The 21631-nt window shown below is 46.0% G+C and overlaps 1 protein-coding gene across 1 annotated transcript in view; it reads right to left on the bottom strand.

Annotated features, from left to right (window-relative positions):
- Positions 1-19737, bottom strand: part of TSFM (Ts translation elongation factor, mitochondrial) — a 31643-nt gene extending 11906 nt beyond the window's left edge. The window contains exons 1-4 of the mRNA XM_063444780.1: positions 19665-19737; positions 19301-19453; positions 17259-17387; positions 6870-6992 (exon numbers count right to left, since the gene is read on the bottom strand). Of these exons, the coding sequence (XP_063300850.1) occupies positions 6870-6992; positions 17259-17387; positions 19301-19453; positions 19665-19697 (438 nt within the window). The 5' untranslated portion in view covers positions 19698-19737. The remainder of the gene's footprint in view (positions 1-6869; positions 6993-17258; positions 17388-19300; positions 19454-19664) is intronic.
- Between the last annotated feature and the right edge of the window lie 1894 nt (positions 19738-21631).

Raw genomic sequence — 21631 nt, 5'->3', positions numbered from 1 at the left:
AGCATATATCTCCCAGAGGATGCTGGGAGAGGTATACCCGGAAACTGTTTAAACAACAGGTGTGTACTAGGGAACGCAACCCAAGACCTTTAGAGGGCCCTGCCTACTGCCGGCAGTTTGTAGAGAGCGCAAAGATGCCCGTAACACGAGACCCTCCGGGTCTTGTTTTTTTACAGAAAAGACCAGGGGGCAAGAAACTCGTAGCAAGTCATCTTACACTGTGGCACAAAGAAACTCATTACGCGACACCCTATTAGATCAGGGGGCTCCCGGCAGATAGAGGGCACACACCAATGAAGCTTTATGTACAAATACAACTTACCACATATTTCAGGTTTTCCTTTTCTATCTTCCACAAACCACAAGACTCAAGTTGACAAAATGTAACATGTACTCTCAGAAAGTTTTAAGGTAACCAATAAAACAGTTTCGGGAGCAATGATGGGATGTTTTCGACCACCATCAAAGCGCATGGTTATGCGATAGATATGTAAATACAATCTGTATGCAATGTGTATGTCACTCTTTGTTTGTACTACGGAGTGTATTCGATTTATACATGTCATTCCTGTCAACATAAATAAAGAATTGAAAAAAAAAAAAAAAAACTAGAAATTTGACTGTGAAATAATAGCAGTCAGTTTCCTCCACACGTGTGCGTTTCAGGGCCTGCCAGGGCACAGTGTCGCACACCAGTGCAACTCATATCTGGTGTAACAGTAGTGTACATTTAAAAAAAAAAAAAAAAAAAAAAAAAATACAATTTTGACTGTAATAGATTGAATAGCAGTTAGTTGTCTGCAAGCGTGTGTGTCAGGCCTACTCTGCCAACTTCTGCCAGTGCACAGTGCCACTCATATCTGTTGTCACAGTAGCTTGCACGCATAGTACCACTAATCGAAAAAAAAATCACAGGCAGAGGCAGGCCACCTCGCAGGGGCTGTCGTGGTCGTGGTGCTGTGATTCCCTTCGGCCCTAGAATAATGCCCAGTTTTCAGAGACCATGTACCCTGAACTTGAAAAGTTCTGAGGACATAGTTGACTGCTAACACAGGACACCCAATCTTCTACAGCTTCCGCTCGGAACCTTGACGCACCATCCTCCTCCAGCTTAGCTTCGGGCACCTCTCAAGTTACCACTCGCCCGCCTGCCGCCACCATCAACACTAGCACCACAGCCGCTTCACTTGATCTGTCAGAGGAGTTATTTACACATCAGTTGGAAGAAATGAGTGATGCGCAGCCATTATTGCCAGAGGATGTAGATAACAGGGATATGTTTCAGTCAGGCAGCATTACACACATGGACGTACGGTGTGATGATGATGATGTTGTACTCGCTGCTGCTTCCTTTGCTGAGTTGCCAGATACAAGTGAAGCGGTTGATGATGACGATGCGTCCATGGATGTCACGTGGGTGCCCGCTAGAAGAGAAGAAGAACAGAGGGAAAGTTCAGATGGGGAGACAGAGAGGAGGAGGAGGAGGAGGAGGAGATGAGTTGGAAGCAGGGGGAGGTCATCGCAAGGAGCTAGTGGCACAGTCAGACAGCATGCATCGGCACCCGGGGTCAGCCCAACAGCACGCCAATCAACGCATGCTGTTGCCACCAACAGAATGCCGTCATTGCAGAGCTCAGCAGTGTGGCATTTTTTTTGTGTGTCTGCCTCTGACAACAGCGATGTCATTTGCAACCTGTGCCAAAAGAAACTGAGTCGTGGGAAGTCCAACAGCCACCTAGGTACAACTGCTTTGCGAAGGCACATGATCGCACATCACAAACACCTATGGGATCAACACATGATTACAAGCAGCACACAAACTCAAAGACGCCATCCTCCTCCTGGTCCAGCATCTTCAGCCACGTCAACTACTGCTGTCCTCCTTGTCCCCTCTCAACCATCCGCCACTCGCCTTGAGCAGTTACTGCTCATCTGCCCACAGTCAGGTGTCTGTCAAGGACATGTTTGAGCGTAAGAAGCCAATGTCACAAAGTCACCCCCTTGCCCGGCATCTGACAGCTGGCTTGTCTGAACTCTTAGCCCGCCAGCTTTTACCATACAAGCTGGTGGAGTCTGAGGCGTTCAAAAAATTTGTAGCTATTGGCTATTGACACTGCAGTGGAAGGTACCCGGCCTAAATTTCTCTGCACAAAAGGCAATCCCCAACCTGTACTCGATTGTGCAAAAGGAAGTAATGGCATGTCTGGCACACAGTGTTGGGCCAAGGGTCCATCTGACCACTGATACCTGGTCTGCAAAGCATGGTCAGGGCAGGTATATCACCTACACTGCTGACGGCTGCCAAGCATGGAATGCGTGGCTCTACAGAGGAGTTGGTGACACCGCCACGACTTGCAGGCAGGCCTGCTGCCACCTCCTCTACTCCTCCTACTCCATCCTCTTCCATAACCTCCTCGGCTGAGTCCTCTTCTGCTGCTGCGTCTTGCTCCACATCAACGGCACCCCCCTAGCTCCCAGGTACTATTCCACATCCCGGATACGGCAGTGTCACGCCGTCTTGGGGTTGACTTGCCTGAAAGCAGAGAGTCACACCGGACCAGCACTCCTGTCTGCCCTGAACGCACAGGTGGATCAGTGGCTGACTCCGCACCAACTGGAGATCGGCAAAGTGGTTTGTGTCAGCAGAAGAAATTTGTTGGCGGCATTGAAGTTGGGCAAGTTGACACATGTGCCGTGCATGGCACATGTGTGTAATCTGATCGTACAACGCTTTGTGCATAAGTACCCGGGCTTACAGGACGTCCTGAAGCAGGCCAGGAAAGGACCTTCAGTGCAGCAGGAGGTATTGTCACTGACAAGAGAAGTCGCCTAGGTCAAAAAGGTCTAGATTACCTCACCTTTATTAAGATGAATGAGGGATGGATCCCGAAGGGACTGACAGTGGGCGATACATTCGACTAAAAAAGGCCTGATGAGGGGGACGTAACAGGGATTAAACTGATAGGAATAGTACTACTTAACACACCACTCCTATCTGGTGGCACATTAGATTGCACGCGCAGTGCCCCAAATTTGAAGTAGGAGGACCAACCAAGCATCTTTTTCCATCTTCCGGTTCCTAAAATCGATGCCATATACACGTCCCCTGATAGGGGACGTACCCGGGATTAAACTGATAAGAATAGTACTACTTAACACACCTTATAATAACGCAGAGAGAGGCAACGCAGAGAGAGAAGTCTGAAGAAGAGGAGTCAGAGGAGGAAGGTGGCTTTGAGGAGGTGGAAGACCAAACACAGCAGGCGTCCCAGGGGGCTTGTCGTCACTTTTCGGGGACCCTTGGTGTTGTACGTGGCTGGGTGGAGGAAGAGACCTTCAATGACATCAGTGAGGACAAGGAACGGGACATGGCTAGCTCCAACCTTGTGCAAATGGGGAGTTTGCGGTTGTGCAAATGGACTGTTTGCGGTTGTTTGCGGTGCGTTAAACGGGGAGTTTGGTCTGTCACTGTGAAGCGGGCGTAACCCTTACACTACCTGATCAATAGAACATCATACCTGATGTTTTAAAGCACGTTATTTCAAACAATTTAGGAATGTTAGGTGATTTATGCCCTTTATGGATTAAAACCAGACTCTGCACCAACTATGTAATTTTCCATGGGAGTTTTGCCATGGATCCCCCTCCGGCATGCCACAGTCCAGGTGTTAGTCCCCTTGAAACAACTTTTCCATCACTATTGTGGCCAGAAAGAGTCCCTGTGGGTTTTAAAATTCGCCTGCCTATTCAAGTCTATGGCGGTTTGCCCGGTCGTGAACATTTGCGGAAATTCGCATTCGCCGTTCGCGAACGGAAAATTTTATGTTCGCGACATCTCTAATGATATTATTAACATTATGTAAGCATAAAAATATATACAGTTGTAATAAAAATTATTCAACTGTTATTAAAAATCAGGTTTGTTGTCAAAATTTACAGACTTTCAGCTGTTGCAATGAACAAATCAAACAAAAGCAATTGAAATTGCTCAACACAACAAATGCTTCAAGTAGGTATGCTTGGGATCACTGTCTTGTTGGAGGGTCCAATGACACCCAACCTTCAGCTTGCTCACAGACTGCATTACATTTTCTCTTAGAATTTTCTGACATCTCAATGAATCCATCCTGCCTTCCACATACTGTAGGTTTCCAGTGCCAGAGGATGCAAAGCAGCTCCAGAGCATCACCGAGCCGCCACCATACTGAACTATTCTTCCTCCATACATACCACTAATGCATTGGACAAAAAAGCTCCAGTTTTGGTTCATCGCTCCACAGAACAGAATCTCAAAATCTGTTGCTTATTTATAGGATTTTGAGCATAGTGGTGATTTTTCTTGTGCTTTTTGATCAGTAGTGGTTTATGTCTTGGAGTTCTGGCATGGAAACCTTCTGCGTTTAGTATGCACCTTTCTGTGCTCACTGAAACATCAGTGCCTGTCGTCACCAAGTCTTGCTACAAGTCTTTTGCAGTCATTCAAGGGTTTTTCACAACTTACCTTCTCAGAAATCTACAACAGCAAATATTAAATCCAGAAGGATAAAATAGTGGTGGATTGGTGCTAAACGTGCAAGAAAGGATACAACAACTCCCAGTGCCCAAAATCACTAACTGGCACGATATACAGTTCAAAAGAGATAGTAAATAGCGGGGAGTGCAATTATACAAGACAAATATATGAAATGTATACTTATAAGTGTGAAGCCTCCTGATCTTTCTGAAAAGATAACATAAAAGAGCTCATAGCATAATACTGTTACTTTAACCCCTTAAGGACCAAACTTCTGGAATAAAAGGGAATCATGACATGTCACACATGTCGTGTGTCCTTAAGGGGTTAAACTGTTTAAAAGTAACAGTATTATGCTATGAGCTCTTTTATGTTATCTTTTCAGAAAGATCAGGAGGCTTCTCAGAAATCTGGTTACAGCCATTGATAGCTTACTGTTTCTGCCCCATCCAGGTAGTGTGAACACTATTCCTTCAACTTTAAACTTGCAAACTATGCTTCCATGTTCCTTGTTTGTGAACTTCGATGATCTCTTTTCTTAACTTTTTGGACCATTCTTCTGACTTTCAGAAGAATGCAGTCAAATGTGGCACTCAACAAACCCCTAGCCAATTCAGGTAGTTCAAGTCTTCCAACTCAAGCACACCTGGTGCAACTAATAAAGCCCTTGATAGTTGCATCAGATGTGCTGAAGACAACACCTGTTTTGCATATTTGTGCTATTGTGAGAGATTCTGCTCAGCAGGGTTGAATAATTTTGAGATTGGAGTCATTGCAAGTCACATTTTTAGTTGAATTTGGGTAAACCAGTTGAAGCATTCGCTGTGTTCACCTATTTCAATTGCTTTGCTTTTGTTTGATTTGACAGCTGAAAGTCTGCAAATGTTGACAATAAACCTGATTTGCAATTGGGGTTGAATAATTGTAACAACTGTATATATTTTTCAGTTGTGAGAATGAGGAGGAGCTGAAGGGAAATATATATTATTGTTGACTCTCCAAAATTATCTTACTGCAAAAATTTGCATATTTAGGCTGCTTCATGGAGCATCACACGTCAAGTCACTTATATGACAGAGAGCACCTAGATCTTATTAATACAGCTCACACTGCACCCATCAATTACTGATTGACATCTCTCTACAGTCCTGGGTTTAATCTATGCAACAAACCATGCACTTGCACCCATATCAAATACAGCACACACAACTCAGATTACATGAATTGAGTGGCACAAATAAATGTCAATAACATGTAGACCCTAAAAGTAGAGTCTTGTGACAGCAATACTTTTTACTCCTTGGCTGGATTTTTTTTTTTCCAATTCTCTTTTTATTTGTGATTTAAGATAGGTACAAGTACATAATGTAACAAGCAGGCAGGGGATCAAATCTGTTACCTGAGCAGCATATTGAAATATACATTCAGACATAACACAAGCATATGTGTGTACGAATAAAAATAAAAACATACAAAAGAACAGAAATGGTACCTCAGACATGGGCGAAAACGACATTTCGTTATTCACCAAGGTGCTACAGATTTGAGTTATCTCATCATATTGTGGCCTACCACAGGAATTGATCAAAGCAGAGCTTTGGTGTTGGCAGCCCCTTGATGGAGTGTGAGGTTTGGGAACAGGTAGCAAAATCCCCCCTCTGTCTAATGTTACTATTAAGTGAAAACAGGTGAGAATTTGCAATACATCACAGTAAGCCAATACAGAACCATCCCTACCTAACCATACACTAATCCCTGGTAAGCCAACAGATTAGGGGGGCTCTTCAGACACACTTTACTGGCACTTCTGTGCTGAGACAAACCCCCTCCGTGGAATAATACTAGTTGTGAGCTTGGCTGGATTTTGATGCAGACTGAGCACCCTTTAAATACATATACAACAAGTTGCAATACAAACAGCACAAACTGAACAAAAATTCTCAAAAGTACACACACACACATCCAATGTTTAATTACCTTATATGGATTAATTTTAGATTTACAAACTGAATTTAAGCTTGGTAACTTCCAGAAGGCAGGATAGTAAGACTTTATCTGCATATTATTTTAATATCCTTTTCTTGTAGTGTTTCCTAACCCAGATCTAAAAGCACACAAAACATCCAGGATTATGTGATTACCCTATTCTGTTCCTATATGGATATCAACAAAACCTGGACCACTGGTGAGCCCTGAAGACCGGCTGGAAATGAATAATCTATAGACACTCACACATTAACAATGTGCTTTACTGCACAAAGTTTGCTGGAACCAAATGGTATTATTGCATGTGTGTGTAATCAGAGGACTCATTGGTATGACTTGAGGCTTATGTATGTGTTACCACAGCACTTACCTTCATGAATGAGGACAAGCTCTGATCATCTCTTTGGCATTGTCCCAGCGCCCCCAATGCCACTTGTTGAACTAACTGCTGAAATTTCACATTTCTGGCAACAAAATCGGTTTCACAATTAACCTAAAAAAACAAAAAACACATCTTTGTAAATTACTAGTGTGTAATTAAACATTCACTTGTGTAACAAAATTCTTGAACATGGGTACATTACATTAACACGTATCTACACAGAAATGATACCTAAGAAATATTAAAACAACGGCCAGAAATATAATAAAACAATGCATGTAACAGACCGATATCTATCCATCTATTAAACTACAACTCCAATAATTATAAAACCTGCACATTAAAAATGCACACTGTATTAGTTTACATGAACGTATTAAAAATATATGCACTCTACCTTGCATGGGCTCCAGTAAGCGAAGCAGCAATGATCAAAAGAATGGTAAATAGGACATAGAGACATGGAGGCTGAATTAAGTCACCTATTAAGGTTTATTTACTGAACATTGAAGTGCAACTAAAAGCGGCACTGTCACTGAAATTTCAACCCAGTCAAGAGATATATAGAGACAAATTAGGGACTATTTTTTCCCTCTGTATTTCTCCTTCTCCTGACTTTTTTTAAATTCAGGGTGTAGTCTATGTATCAAGCCCCATCAGTGTCGGCAGCAGGGAATTGGCCGCGTCTATGGAGGATCCCGCGGTCTCGTACAACAGAGACTTCTGCTGCTGAGCAGAGCAAGAATAATGGTGGAGCCTGGGAGGCAGAGGTTCAGGTAAGTAATCTCACCTTTTTTTTTTCATAAATCTTTATTGTGTAAAGGTGACAGCTTGACATGGAACATGTTTTTGCAATGACAATATCAGGCGTAAGTTTCATATGAGGTAATCAACTTTACATCTGAACAATAAATTTGTGGGTAAACACAGTTACAGCTTAACTTTCCACCCATGTGGGTGTTTTTTTTTTTTTTTTTTTTGAATGTCCATACGTGAGAGGAAAGTTTATAGGTGATAATATCACAGTGAACGACGTAGTCGGAGATTTAAAGGTAAGGGTGTAGCACATGGTCGGCAACAAACAATATTTCGATCAGACCTGCAGGAGCAAGAAAGATTAATTCCATCATGCAAATGTGATACATAGCGTAGGGGGATCTACTAGTAGTTCCACGTTTGACGAGTGAGATGGGCCTGGTGTCCGTAACATTTATCCTGACATTGCCCACCAAAGACAAGCTATAACGTTAGAGTTCGTGAGAGTGGCTTTAACCTAGGTATCTCAAATCTCAACCAGACCGCCCTATCTGGGGCAGTGGATATCATTACCCCTAGCCAGTCAGCAGAGCATAGGGGTATCCCCCTCGTCTAAGGTCAATAGTTAGATACGGTTCATATGGCCACATCCTCTCCAGAGGCTTTTCTGTCTTGGGTCTGTCAGTGCTCTAACGTAGTGGTTCGGGGATGCGAACAGGAGCTATGTGAGAGTTAGGTTCGGCAATGTGTTGTTCCACTGTATCTTAGTCCCCCCAGCCTTAAACTCTGTGCGAATCAATGATGCATGTGTTATGTAGGTTATCATCTCCTTCTTCTCTAATGTGTAAATGTGTCAAAAGAAGTAAGAAAGCCACGGTAGAGAAGGCTATGTCATCTTTACTATGTTGCAGGTGGACCAGACTATAAGCTCTATTGCCTATGCTTGGGGTAGTTGGTGTGGGGGGGGGAAGAGGTGGAAAAAAGAGGGGGGGGAGGTATGGAAAAGGGGGGGGAAGGGGGAGGGGAAGGGGGGTAGGGGGAAAGAGAGGTGAAGGGACCGTGGTCGGCCATGGCGGTTGTATAGGTTACTGTATATGGTGTAATGGTCAGTTTGTAACTTGAGATTTAGGAAATATGCGTTGGGGGTGTGTAGTAGTGGCTCAATGCCTCGTGTGCAATAGGTAAGGAATCGGTAGTGTGCGGTGGCTTATGGTGGTCTACAACCGTCCCTTCTGCTCCCGGATTCCCCCAGACCGGCACCCCACCGGTCTGACATATAAAGTTGCTGCGGGAAGATATTCAAGACGAGAGGGCAGTATGGGAGGGGAGGGTGGGTAAAGTTGATCACGATCCATCACGTGGTGCCCATCCCCGCAGACGCTCCCTCCGCTGCTCCGGTATTACCATCGTTTCGCCGGTATCGTGAGATATATTGGAACCATGGGAACCACATCTCTGCATGTTTAGTTCCCCGGTCCATCAGGGAGGCATGCGCCGCCTCAGCTGCCTGTATGTCTTCGACTCGTTGTATCCACTCCTCCTTAGTGGGTATCTCGGTTGTTTTCCAGTGTACCGGTATAGAAGCTTTAGCAGCATTCAGAAGGTGCCGGAGTATCGATTTCTTATATACCGGGATAGGTTGCGTCGAAATATGGAGTAACGCTAGTCCTGCACTCCAGTCTGTGATGTCCCCCAGGATGGACGTTATCTCGTCTCTTATCATTGTCCAATATATGGTGATGTCTCGGCATGACCACCAGATGTGGGCCATAGTGCCCCTGTCCGTATTGCAACGCCAGCAAGTGGGGGAGGCGGATGGGAAGATCTGGTGTAGCCTTGTCGGTGTTCTGTACCATGATGAGATCAACTTATAATTTACCTCTTGATAGTGCGAGCTCATAGAGCTCTTTTGTTGCCAGATAAGTGCTTTATTCCATTGAGGGGTTGAGAAGGTCATTCCCAGTTGTTCCTCCCATTGTCGCTGGAACGTACCGGTGGCGGGTATGTCGGCCGTTATAAGGTTCTGGTAGAGTACCGATATCGCATGTTCCAGGAGGTCGCCTCCGTCGCAAAGACTCTCGAACCAGGATAAATTCCGGAATAGGTGGTCCTTGTGGGGTATGGTGTTGAAATAGTGTGTCAATTGTATGTATCTTAAGACGGCGATGGGGGTCCTAGGTTCACCCTCCAGCAGCGAGTCCAGAGTGCGAAGTGTCCCAGGCCCCAGCACACTGTATATTGGTATATATGTCCCAGTGGTTGCGATAGGCCACGCGCCGGGCGGGAGCCCTCCCCCCACTGATATGTTGTATGTCAGGGGGGTCATCGGGCTAGGAGTGGGAGAGATGCGAGACTGGCCTCTCATGGTCCTCCAACTCTGGATCGTCTGCAGGACCGTCCCGTCCTCCCGGTGCTGCGAGACAGAACTCCCGTCGCCTCCCCAGATCTTAGCCTCGATTGTGGGGCCTATAAGGCCTCTGTCCAGCTCTACCCATTGTTTCCAAGTTGTGCTCGCGTGCCAGTCTAGAATACGCTGCAGTACTGTGGCTTGGTAGTACTTCTTGAAGTCCGGTAGCGCCAGTCCCCCTCTATGTCTGGGTCGAGTAAGTATGTCATATCGCAGCCTGGATCTTCCGCCTCGCCACACATAGCGGATAACCGCCGATTTCAGGGGAGAGAAGAAGGTTGTCGGTAGTGCTACTGGGATGGTCTGCATTAGGTAGAGAAGTCTTGGGAGTATGTTCATTTTCAGAACAGCAATACGACCATGCCAGGAGACGTGCGGATACGACCATTTGGTCAGGTCAGCAACTATCTTTTGGGACATGAGTTGAAAGTTGAACCTGTATATGTCCGACGGGTCAGTGGGTATCCAGATGCCAAGGTACTTCATTTTATCATGACACCATCGGAACGTGAAGAGTGGTTTCAGTGAGTCGTATTCTGAAGAGGGTAGCGTGAGATTCAAGGCTTCGCATTTCGCAAGATTAAGCTTGAACCCTGATAGTTTCCCATATTTATCAATTTCAGAGAGGAGGCAAGGCAAGGTGGTTCTGGGGTTGCGAATAAAGAATAGCAGATCATCCGCATATGCAGCCACCTTATGACACTTCTCCTTCCATTCGTACCCCTGAATATCGGGATTCAAGCGGATCGACTGAAGTAGCGGTTCCAGCGTTATTGCGAACAGCAGGGGCGATAATGGGCACCCCTGGCGGGTGCCGTTATTGATTGCGAAGTCGGTTGTCGTGGCTCCGTTGACCCTGATCGTGGCCCTAGGTCTGCTATACAGCCCTGCTATCCAAGTGAGTAGCCTTTGTCCGCATCCCATCTGTCGAAGGGTCGCTATCATATAGGTCCAGTTAACGCGGTCGAACGCTTTTTCCGCGTCCGTCGACAACAGCATTAGGGGAGTTTTCGTTCGCCTTACGTGGTGTTGAATGGAGAAGAGTCGGAGAGTGCTATCTCTAGCTTCCCTGCCCGGGATAAAGCCAGTTTGGTCCACGTGTATCAAATTTGGGAGGAGTTGTTTCAATCTAGTGGCCAGAACTTTGGTGAATAGTTTAGCGTCTACATTAAGCAGTGAGATCGGGCGGTAGCTAGCGCAGGACAGCGGGTCTTTCCCTGGTTTTAATAGTACCGTGATGGTGGCCGCCAGTGATTCCATTCCAAAGTTACCCCCTTCCCCAGCTTCATTAATCGCCTTGGTCAGCCATGGAAGTAGGGTATTGGAGAACTTTTTATAATACCCGACCGAAAAGCCATCCGGTCCTGGGGCCTTGCCGGTTTTAGAAGATTTAAGAGCTGCTGCGAGTTCTTCAGTGCTAATCGGGGAGTCCAGTATCGTGGCCTCGTCTCGGTCAATCGTGTTCGCGATGGTGCCACGTAAGTATTCCAGGGTCCGCTCAGATTGTCGTGTCTGGGACTCACTGTCCAGTGGTGATGGCAGGTTGTACAGGTTTTGGTAGTACATCCTGAATTCCTCCGCGATTTTTTGTGGGAGGGGTGACACTTCTCCCGTCGCGAGACGTATCTTGTGTATCTGTCCGGGAGACGAAGGGCCCTTGAGGATTCTCGCCAAGTATTTGCCCCCTTTATTCGCGTGAGCGTAGTAGAAGCTTTTTGAACGCCGTAGCGTTCTGAGGTGCCTTTTCAGGATGAGATCTCTAAGGGTTCTTCTTTTTTCCATCAATTCGCCATATACTGCATTAAGATGGGTTCTTTTGTGTTGGCGTTCTAGGTGCGCTATAGATTGGTAAAGGTCGGTCATTTCCCGCATAGCTTCTCGTTTCTTGATCGTGGCAATGCGTATGAGTATTCCTCGGATGACACTTTTATGGGCTTCCCAGATAGTGATGGGGGACATCCCGGGGGTATTATTGTCTCTGAAGAATTGTTCCAGCTCCTCGGCGATTTGTGTTCTGGTACCTGGGTCCGACAGGAGAGTTTCGTTGAGTCGCCATGTCCACCTGGACGGTCGGAATAGTGGGGACTCTAACTCCATTATGACTGTACCATGGTCTGACCACGCAGCCGGTTCAATGACGGCTTTACGTAGCCTAGATAAGCCTTCTTGCGTAACAAATAAAAAGTCGATGCGGGAATATCTGTCATGTAAGGCTGAGTAATACGTATAGTCCTTGGACGTGGGATTCAGGGTTCTCCAGCAGTCGACCAGCCTCATGGAGCTCAGAGAGTCTCGGATGGTTTTAATATGGCGTTGTGGCAGGCAGCTATGTCCTGATGAGGAGTCCAGTGTCGGGTCTAAAGGAGCGTTAAAATCGCCTCCTACCAAGAGGATCCCTTCCGTAAAATCTTCCAGTTTGTGCAAGACATCGCGTAAAAAGGGTGCCTGTTTCCTGTTGGGGGCGTATATTGTCGCTATTGTGTACACTTTGTCGGTTATAACGCCCTTTAAGAAGAGGTATCGCCCTTGCGGGTCAGTTTCTCGTTCCAGTTCTCTAAATGATATCTCGGCCGCCACGACAATCGCAACTCCAGCCCTGTGGGCCGATGGGTGGTTGCAGAGGTAGGCATCAGGGTAATGCCTACTGTGTAATCTGGGCGCTGAACCTTCCCTGAAGTGGGTTTCCTGGAGCATGGCAATCGAGATGTGTTGTTTCTTCAGTGCTCTTAGTAAATGCGACCTGCGTTCCGGGGCGTTTAAGCCTCTGCAATTTTGCGTGAGGACCCTCAGGGGTGTGCAGCGGTACGCCATGGCCCAATCACGATCTGTGCGGTTCGAGCGCCAGTCAGGTCTGGAGCCCACGGTATAGGTCCGTGTCAAGAAGACGGAGAAGGGAGAGGGAGGTAGGGAAGAGATGGGTTGGCCCGTGAGGCACCAGGAGCGTGGGGGAATCCTCAGGAGCTCGATGCGGCCGCTAACAGAGTCTATCAGTGGGTGTGACAAGTAGGGTTGGGAGGGTTCCAACCTCCAACAGTAATCGTGTGCAGTGTTCAAGTGCGCCTTGAATCAGGGGAAATTAATGGCAACCAGGTCCCTTGGGGGGGGGGGGGGGGGGGGGGGTTGGCGAAGGGGGAGGAACTAGTGCTGCAACCAGCGCCGATAGGCACCAGACCTGGGACCCGCCCAGAGGTTGGAAAAGCCTACAGCCTGGCTGTGAAGCCTGGGCACTAGTGAAAGTGTGGGTAGCGTGATGCAAGGTCCGCACCAGATGTAGTGGTAGAGGAGATAGCAAGGAGTGTTAGAGATGTAGGGAATTTAAGGTCACCCGTCTCATCCCTCCTATCGAAACTGAGTGGTGAGCTTACTTATGCGTCAAGTGCAAATGGTCACATGTGTCATACAGAGGTTATATGCAGTATCTTATAAACTTTAAACATTACAATTATATGTCAAAACCAGACATATCAACTCTTTACGTGTATTATTAAATGCAAGATAGAAAACATAGAATGTTGAACAACAATCAATGAATATTCCAGGCTGAAGACTACCCATGAGTCGTGTATCGGGTCCCCTTAGGCTATGCGTTATCTAGCGGGTGTCATTGTCATTGTACCCCGTGTCCCCGAGCCCCTTTTAGCTGCATCAAATACGTGTTGTGTTTACGGCCCTGACTCCCCAGGCATATGGCCATCCCCCCCTACAACATAGTGTGGTGTCGTGTGGGCCTCGAGTTCAGGGCACCGTTTCCCCCTAGTATCCGGAGGCGGGAATGCCCAAGAGCTGCCATATACGTTAAGGACATGACGCGAATAATGTGCATGGGGAGTTTCCCATATTTATATGTAATAAGCAATCATCGGGGTGGCGCATATAGGGCTGGTGGGTATATGTTTTGCCGTTTACGGATAAGGCTCATTTACATACATCTAACCTTCAGTGCAACGTAAGGCCATCACGACATGAGTGTTATCTTGGAGACCTCTATCCTATTACCCAATAACAATGTAACGATGGGGGGTTCAGACAGCATATAAATGAAAAACGCTATGGAGAGATGCGTCAGATAATACAAGGTACACAACATTAACATTAACATTGGGATTGCATATTCACGTGTTCTGCCATGGTGTAGTCTAGTCTGAAGCGAAGTCCAGTGACTCATATCAGCAGGCAGTTCGGAGACAGGCCCCAAAACCCCAAAGACCCCCATCCCCACATCCCCCACCCCAAATATATTTCCAGGGCCCCGATAGTAACTGAGTCAGGGGGGCAGGGAGGGCAGTGAAGGGGTAGCGGTTCCGTACCAGGCATAATGCCACGAGTTCACATACCCGGGGGGGGACCCCGTTTAGAAAAAATATATCCCCAAAGTACCTGAGGTTGTCGGCTGTAGCCAGTCCATCCCCATCGCCGGGTGTGTGGAGCGCAGGCATCGGTCTTCCCAAAACAGGTCATTGATGTACCATTACGGCTGGGGGAACTGTAATGTCGTTGAGATGACAACGTGCGAAAAGCAGGCCAGGGTAAGCGAAGACATCTAGAGTGGTTGTGGTAGCCTTCATCGGGTAGAGTTCTTATCCTTATTCTTCAGGAGAGGTTGGGTTTCTGCGTCGCCTGGCGAGCTCGCGTGGCGGAGATCTTGCGTCTCTGCGTCTGCTCCCTCTTTGTGGTCTTGGAGGCAAATTTGAGGGGCCCAGTATCCAATTCGGTATTGGCAGCGGGGGGAGGCCGAGTTCCTCCAGGAAGCCCGGTACGTCTTCAGGCCCCCTAAGAGACACCCATCGGTTACCTTGCCGTGCCATGAGGGCGAATGGGAACCCCCATTTGTACGTAATGTGGCGGTCCCTGAGGGTATTAGTGACCGGGCGTAGTGCGCGGCGCGCTTCCAGGGTTAGCGGAGATAGGTCATTAAACAACGATACCTGTGCCCCCCTGTAGGGCCATGCCGGTCTGTCTCGTGCCTTTTGCATGATGGCATCTTTCGTTGGGAAGGAATGTAGGCAACAGATAATGTCCCTCGGGCCTTCTTCCACAGTGCGTGGTCTTAGTGTTCTGTGGGCTCTCTCAAATTCAATCACTTGAGGTGTGGGTAGCTGGAGTATTGAATGGAATAACTCCGTCAGCACCTCCTCCACATTTTCGGAGCCCTCTGGTTCTGGCACGCCTCGGACTCTGATATTACATCTTCTGCCCCGGTTATCCACATCTTCAAGGTGCCTCCTCATGGCCAGGAGCATCCCCCCCTGGCGCGCTACAGCCGTGTCAGTAGTTTGTAGGCGCGCTGTGTAGGCCGCAGCAGACTCCTCCACGGCGGCAATGCGGCCTGTGTGTGAGGTCACCTCTGCGCGGAGCCCCGCTAGTTCTGTCCTTACCGCCTCTTGTATGGATGTAGCAAGGGTCTGCAGGTCGGTTTTAGTCACCATCACAGTCGTTAGGTGCTGCAGCCTCTCCTCAATCCTCTCGAAGGGAGCAGTGCCAGAGTCAGAGTTCGCCGCGGGCGGCGCCGCCATCTTGGGGCTGCTTGGCTCTCCGCTCGTGGCAGGATGCGGTTGCAGGAAATTATCCAGGGGTCTCTGAGTCTGTTTCCCCGGGGTCTGAGAGTTGTCTGGCCGCTTCGTGCGACCCATTTAGCTTTTGTAAGCGCTTGTTAAGAGCTATTAGGAGGGATGTTTGGACGGAGCTCCTCACTCACGCGTCCATCTTGGTCGGCACCTAAACCACGCCCCTCAAGTAATCTCACCTTGACCACCAGTGGTGATGTCACTGTTGGGGGACTTTGCAAATTCTGCAAAATCCCGACACGATGACAATGCCATTTTAAGGGACACTCCAAACACCAATACAACATTAATGCATTTGCAGGTTTTAACTTAATTATTATGCTCTATATTTATTTTTTTGCATTAATCATTATAGTTTTTGCACACAAAAAAATATCATATTTTGCAGAATGCTGCACAATAAGTCTACATTCTTAGCCACACCCACTCACTCACTCCAGAAAGAGTGAAAATGTATGCACACAGCTGAAACCCATGCAGCACTGAGTGATCTGAACTAAGCAACTCGCATTAGGAGGAGAGGACATCAATATTTGTTTCATTGTTTCTCTAACAGTCTGCAGCCACATTATAATTTACAATCAGCTCACCCAGCATTGTTGAGGGGGAACGAGCCACGCGCATACCATTGAAAATTAAGTCATTCTTCTGTGAAGGGATATGGCTAAGGAGGCATGTTCATGATGTAGCATTCTGCAGAAAATTTATGTTTTTGTGCAAAACCTATAAAGATCTGCACATTAATATGGCCAAAATGTATCAAATGCATTAAAGTTGTACTGGTACCTGGTGTACACCTTTAATTTTGCCAATTCAGTTCTCAATTAAATAGAGCATACTATTGAGAGCGTAAACCCCAAAAACTCCACTTTTTCACTTGCAACCTATGGGATGTTGTGAAACCACCCCTCAACTAAATACAAAAATAAACATATTCAGGCACAACAAAATATACAGAAACTTATTATAACCTCACAGAGATGACATACAATCTTTCAACGAACACCAATTGATAACATGATATTAAAGGGATACTATAAGTGCTAGGAATACAAAGCTGTATTCCTGGCACTATAGCTCCCTCTGCCTACCGCCTCCATTGTGCGCCCCCACCCGGGTAAATAAAAGGTTAAAAACCCTTTATTTATTTACCCTTTTCCCCAGCGCCAATGTCCCTCAGAGCTGGGATGATGCTCCACCTTTTTCTCCATCCTGCGACAAGCGGGTGCTAATGTGCATGCATTAGACCTCGCCATAGGAAAGCATTGAATCAATGCTTTCAGCTGGGGAAAAATCTTACATCCATGCAGAGTGTTAGAATGTCCAGCGTCAGATACCAGACCAAAGGTCCCTTACGATTCAGGAAGCCCTCTAGTTGCAGTTTCTCTGGAACTCTGCAGCACTAGGTGCAAAAGGGACACTACACCCAGGCAACTTCAATGAGCTGAAGTGGTCTGGGTGCCTACAGTGACCCTTTAATAAGAGGCACTAATATTTAAAATGAATGAACGAGTTTAGAATTACAGCTAAAATTGTCAAGAAACAGTCATGTTGTTTATAAAACTATGCAACTTCCCATATAGCAAATCGATAAACTACATAAAACCACAAGATTAGGACAGCTTGAAATGGTTTCACACGTATACTCACTTCAACCATCACTGCTGTGTTTCCTTCTTGCAGCAGTCCCACAAGTCCCTCTGCAGTCTTTCTTCCTTGCAGTTTGGATGCCTTGTTCCATCCTTCTTTCTGAGCCTGCTGATGCAGCCATGTTTCTGCCTTGGGGTGAGAAAGACAGTCATGGAAACTGTCCAGGTGGTTATTATCCATCAATAAACACTTTGTGCAATCTGTTTACTAGCAGTTTAAACAAAATACCTCTTACAAATTTTTAAAGGATCACTATAGTGTCAGGAAAACAAACTCGTTTTCCTGACACTATATACTCCTTAGGACCCCCCCTCCCATGGCGCTGAAGGGGTTAAAAGCCCTTCAGCTACTTACCTTAATCCAGCGCTGGGCTCCCTCGGCACTGGTGACCTCTCCTCCCCCACTGACGTTGGCTCCCGAGTGGAGCGAAATGCGCACACAATCAAACCATCCATAGGAACACATTTCTAAATGCTTTCCTATGGACGTTCTGCATGCTGGATGCGATTTTCCCATCCAGCATCGCAGAAGCGGCTGTCAGGAAGAGCCACTAGAGGTTGGATTAACTCTGCAATGGAAACATAGCAGTTTCTCTGAAACTGCTATGTTTACATCTGAAGGGTTAAAACCTGGGGGACGTGGCACCCAAACCACTTCATTGCGCTGAAGTGGTCTGGATGACTATAGTGTCCCTTTAATTAAGCTAAAGGATAATCATAACAATATTTTTTAAAATGTGTTGATTCATGACAAATCCCACGCTTGTTTATATGTTCATTAAAGGAACACTATAGTCACCTAAATTACTTTAGTTAAATAAAGCCGTTTTAGTGTATAGGTCATTCCCTTGCAATTTCACTGCTCAATTCACTGTCATTTAGGAGTTAAAGGGACACTATAGTCACCTGAACAACTTTAGCTTAATGAAGCAGTGTTGGTGTATAGAACATGCCCCTGCAGCCTCACTGCTCAATCCTCTGCCTTTGTTTATGAACCCTAGTCACACCTCCCTGCATGTGACTTGCACATCCTTCCATAAACACTTCCTGTAAAGAGAGCCCTATTTAGGCTTTCTTTATTGCAAGTTCTGATTAATTAAGATTGTCTTATCCCCTGCTATGTTAATAGCTTGCTAGACCCTGCAAGAGCCTCCTGTATGTGATTAAAGTTCAATTTAGAGATTGAGATACAATTATTTAAGGTAAATTACATCTGTTTGAAAGTTAAATCTGTTTTTTTTCATGCAGGCTCTGTCAATCTTAGCCAGGGGAGGTGTGGCTAAGGCTGCATAAACAGAAACAAAGTGATTTAATTCCTAAATGACAGTGAATTGAGCAGTGAAATTGCAGGGGAATGATTTATACACTAAAACTGCTTTATTTAGCTAAAGTAATTTAGGTAACTATAGTGTTCCTTTAAATCACTTTGTTTCTGTTTATGCAGCCCTAGCCACACCTCCCCTGGCTATGATTGTCAGAGCCTGCATGAAAAAAAATTGGATTCACTTTCAAACAGATGTAATTTACCTTACATGCCCCCACCCTCAGGGACCCACTCCCGCCGGGCTCTGGGGGAAGGAAGGGGTTAAACTTACCTCTTTCTCCAGCGCCGGGTGGGGAGCTCTACTCCTCCTCTCCTTCTTCCTTGCGACGTCATCGGCTGAATGCGCATGCGCGACAGGAGCCGCGTTCGCATTCAGCCGGTCGCATAGGAAAGCATTTACAATGCTTTCCTATGGACGCTTGCGTGCTCTCACTGTGATTTTCACAGTGAGAAGCACGCAAGCGCCTCTAGCGGCTGTCAATGTGACAGCCACTAGAGGTTTTGGAGGCTGGATTAACCCTCAGTATAAACATAGCAGTTTCTCTGAAACTGCGGTTTATAAAAAAAAAAAAGGGTTAATCCTAGAGGGACCTGGCACCCAGACCACTTCATTAAGCTGAATTGGTCTGGGTGCCTAGAGTGGTCCTTTAAGCTAAAATTGTTCAGGTGACTATAGTGTCCCTTTAAGTTGATCTAATGATCGGAGGGTCACTTCTTACTTGTTTTAGATCATTGCTGAACTTCTCCAATGCCTTTTTGCAGTTCATAAACGAATAACCTGTTTTCTTCCGGAGTTTTACTAGAAGGTCCTTATTTGCTGCCAACAATCGGACACCCGAATGAAAGAGTCCAGCCTGCTGCCATAAGAGGAGCTGTCAGAATAAGAAACAAAACAAAACACACAGAAATATTACATAGAGAATATCCCAGTGCTGTCTTATAATACACAACCAATGACCTTAACTCCCAGGTTTCCCAGATCTCGTCCTCCCAGCCCACTCTGCATTATTACACAATGACCAATGGATCTAGCTCCTGGCAGCTCGGTCACTCTGGGTCTTGTGTTTCCGGTCTCAGGCTCACCTTGGCCCGCAGCGCCCCAGACAGTGCAGCCATCCTGAGCGCACCATGCGATGAATGACAAGGCGCACGGTGATGACGTCACACTGCCATCGGCAGCACGAAATTGACGCAACGGTTAAGTTGTTCTTGTTTTTTGTTTAAAATTTTAATAATAAATGGTAACAACATTTTTTTTTAATCTATATCATTAAGGATCTAATGATTGTTGGAGAATTTAACAAATTTGTAAAGACTCAAACAAATGCCGGTCCTCTACGGCGGCTCGCTCTGGTCATAAAGGTTTCCTATTTCCAGTATTGCCCTGTCAGTGCACAGACACAGTTAGTAAACATGCTCAGGATCACGTGCCCCTAGTGGTGATGAACACACCTCATTCATTCAGGATAGTGATATCTGGGCATGTCCTCATTTGCTCCTAAGTGCATGTTTCCAGTTTTTGTTTGCCCCATGCTTGCTCCAGTCTCTAGCACAGGCTCTCTTAGTGAGCTTATTATATGTATGTGCGTTAACAGATTTTTATCACTAGGATGTGGTATTGTGATTTTTCCTTTGACAAATGTTATTTTAGATTAAATTCCACATTTCAACTGGTGATTGGGCAGAGTCCAAATTCACATTGCTTTATTTACTTTATCAGATTTAATCTTTGCCAAGTGTATTTGTTTATTAAGTTGATCTAATGATCACAGGGTCACGTCATACTTGTTTTAGATCATTGCTGAACTTCTCCAGTGCCTTTTTGCAGTTCATAAACGAATAACCTGTCTTCTTCCGGAGTTTTACTAAAAGGTCCTTATTTGCTGCCAACAATCTGACATTCGAATGAAAGAGCCCAGCATATCATAATCCCACAGTGGGATGCAAACACGTTCTCACGGGGCAATTTAGCACCGGGTCTCACAGCTACACCTTGAGGTGCTCACTTGTTTTGTACATTTTTAAAATCCTGAGAGTCCAATATTTTACTTCATTATATATGTAAATATTTTATTATTTATTTATAAGATTGATTTGAGTTTATTACCCTTTTCTGCCTCTTACCTCTAGTCAGGAAGGGGGGACAATACTTTCCCTGGTGGTCCGGTTGTACTTTTGAGGCATCTTCACCAGAGGCAGACTCTTCTTGTGATCCCGATGTTCTATCAAAATCCCCTACCCTGTTAGAATTCCCTATCACCGTCACGTCCGGTGGCACGGCCATAGAGGAAGTGAAGCCAAATCCGCTAGAGGTTGGTTTACTCGTGTGGGGCATAAGATCCTTATGGGGTTCAGTGTGCGTGCGCAGCGCGCTAGGTTTCTTTGACGTTGCATGTGCACATGCACAGGTGGGATGTCCATATGAAGTGTGAACTGTGCATGCTCAGTGTCAGGTAGGTTTTTCTAACGCTGAGAGCTCGCATGCGTCAAAATAGGGTAGGTAATTCTGACGCAGCTACTGCGCACGTGCCCCGTAAGGATCCCATACCGCCTTCCATGGGTAAGCCAGCTTCCAGCTGTTTCAGCCTCATTTCCCCTATGGTTCTAACAGGGGAGGGGATTTTGATAGAACGGCATTTTTGCAGCATCAGAGGATTTTTGTGGTAACCCTGACAAGGCCAGGCTTACGAGAGTTGGAGGACCCTGCAAAAGGACAGACAAATTCCCCTATGCTCCCCCTCTTGCAAAGGCCCAGTGAGAGAGATTTTTGATCTTACCTTCTTTACCTGGCAAGATGACGGCTATATCTGTATGTATTTATGAGTATGTCTTTGAACCTTTGGTCAAATTTGTGCACTAGAAAATTTCCAATGTCTCAATTACCTGTTTTTATTATACGCAAGATTTTTTGTACTGTATCATGGGTTTGAAAATTTTGGACAATGTATCACCTGCTACTCTGGATGTATAAATGTATACACAATCAGCCTATATGAAATGGGCTTAAAATCAACGTCCACCATTTTACCACGTTTAGAAAGTGATAAAGG

The sequence above is a fragment of the Pelobates fuscus genome, chromosome 1, assembly GCF_036172605.1.
Source record: "Pelobates fuscus isolate aPelFus1 chromosome 1, aPelFus1.pri, whole genome shotgun sequence".
Lineage (NCBI taxonomy): Eukaryota > Metazoa > Chordata > Amphibia > Anura > Pelobatidae > Pelobates > Pelobates fuscus.
Note: the sequence above shows the minus strand (reverse complement) of the source record. Positions and strands in the feature narration are given on the sequence as shown.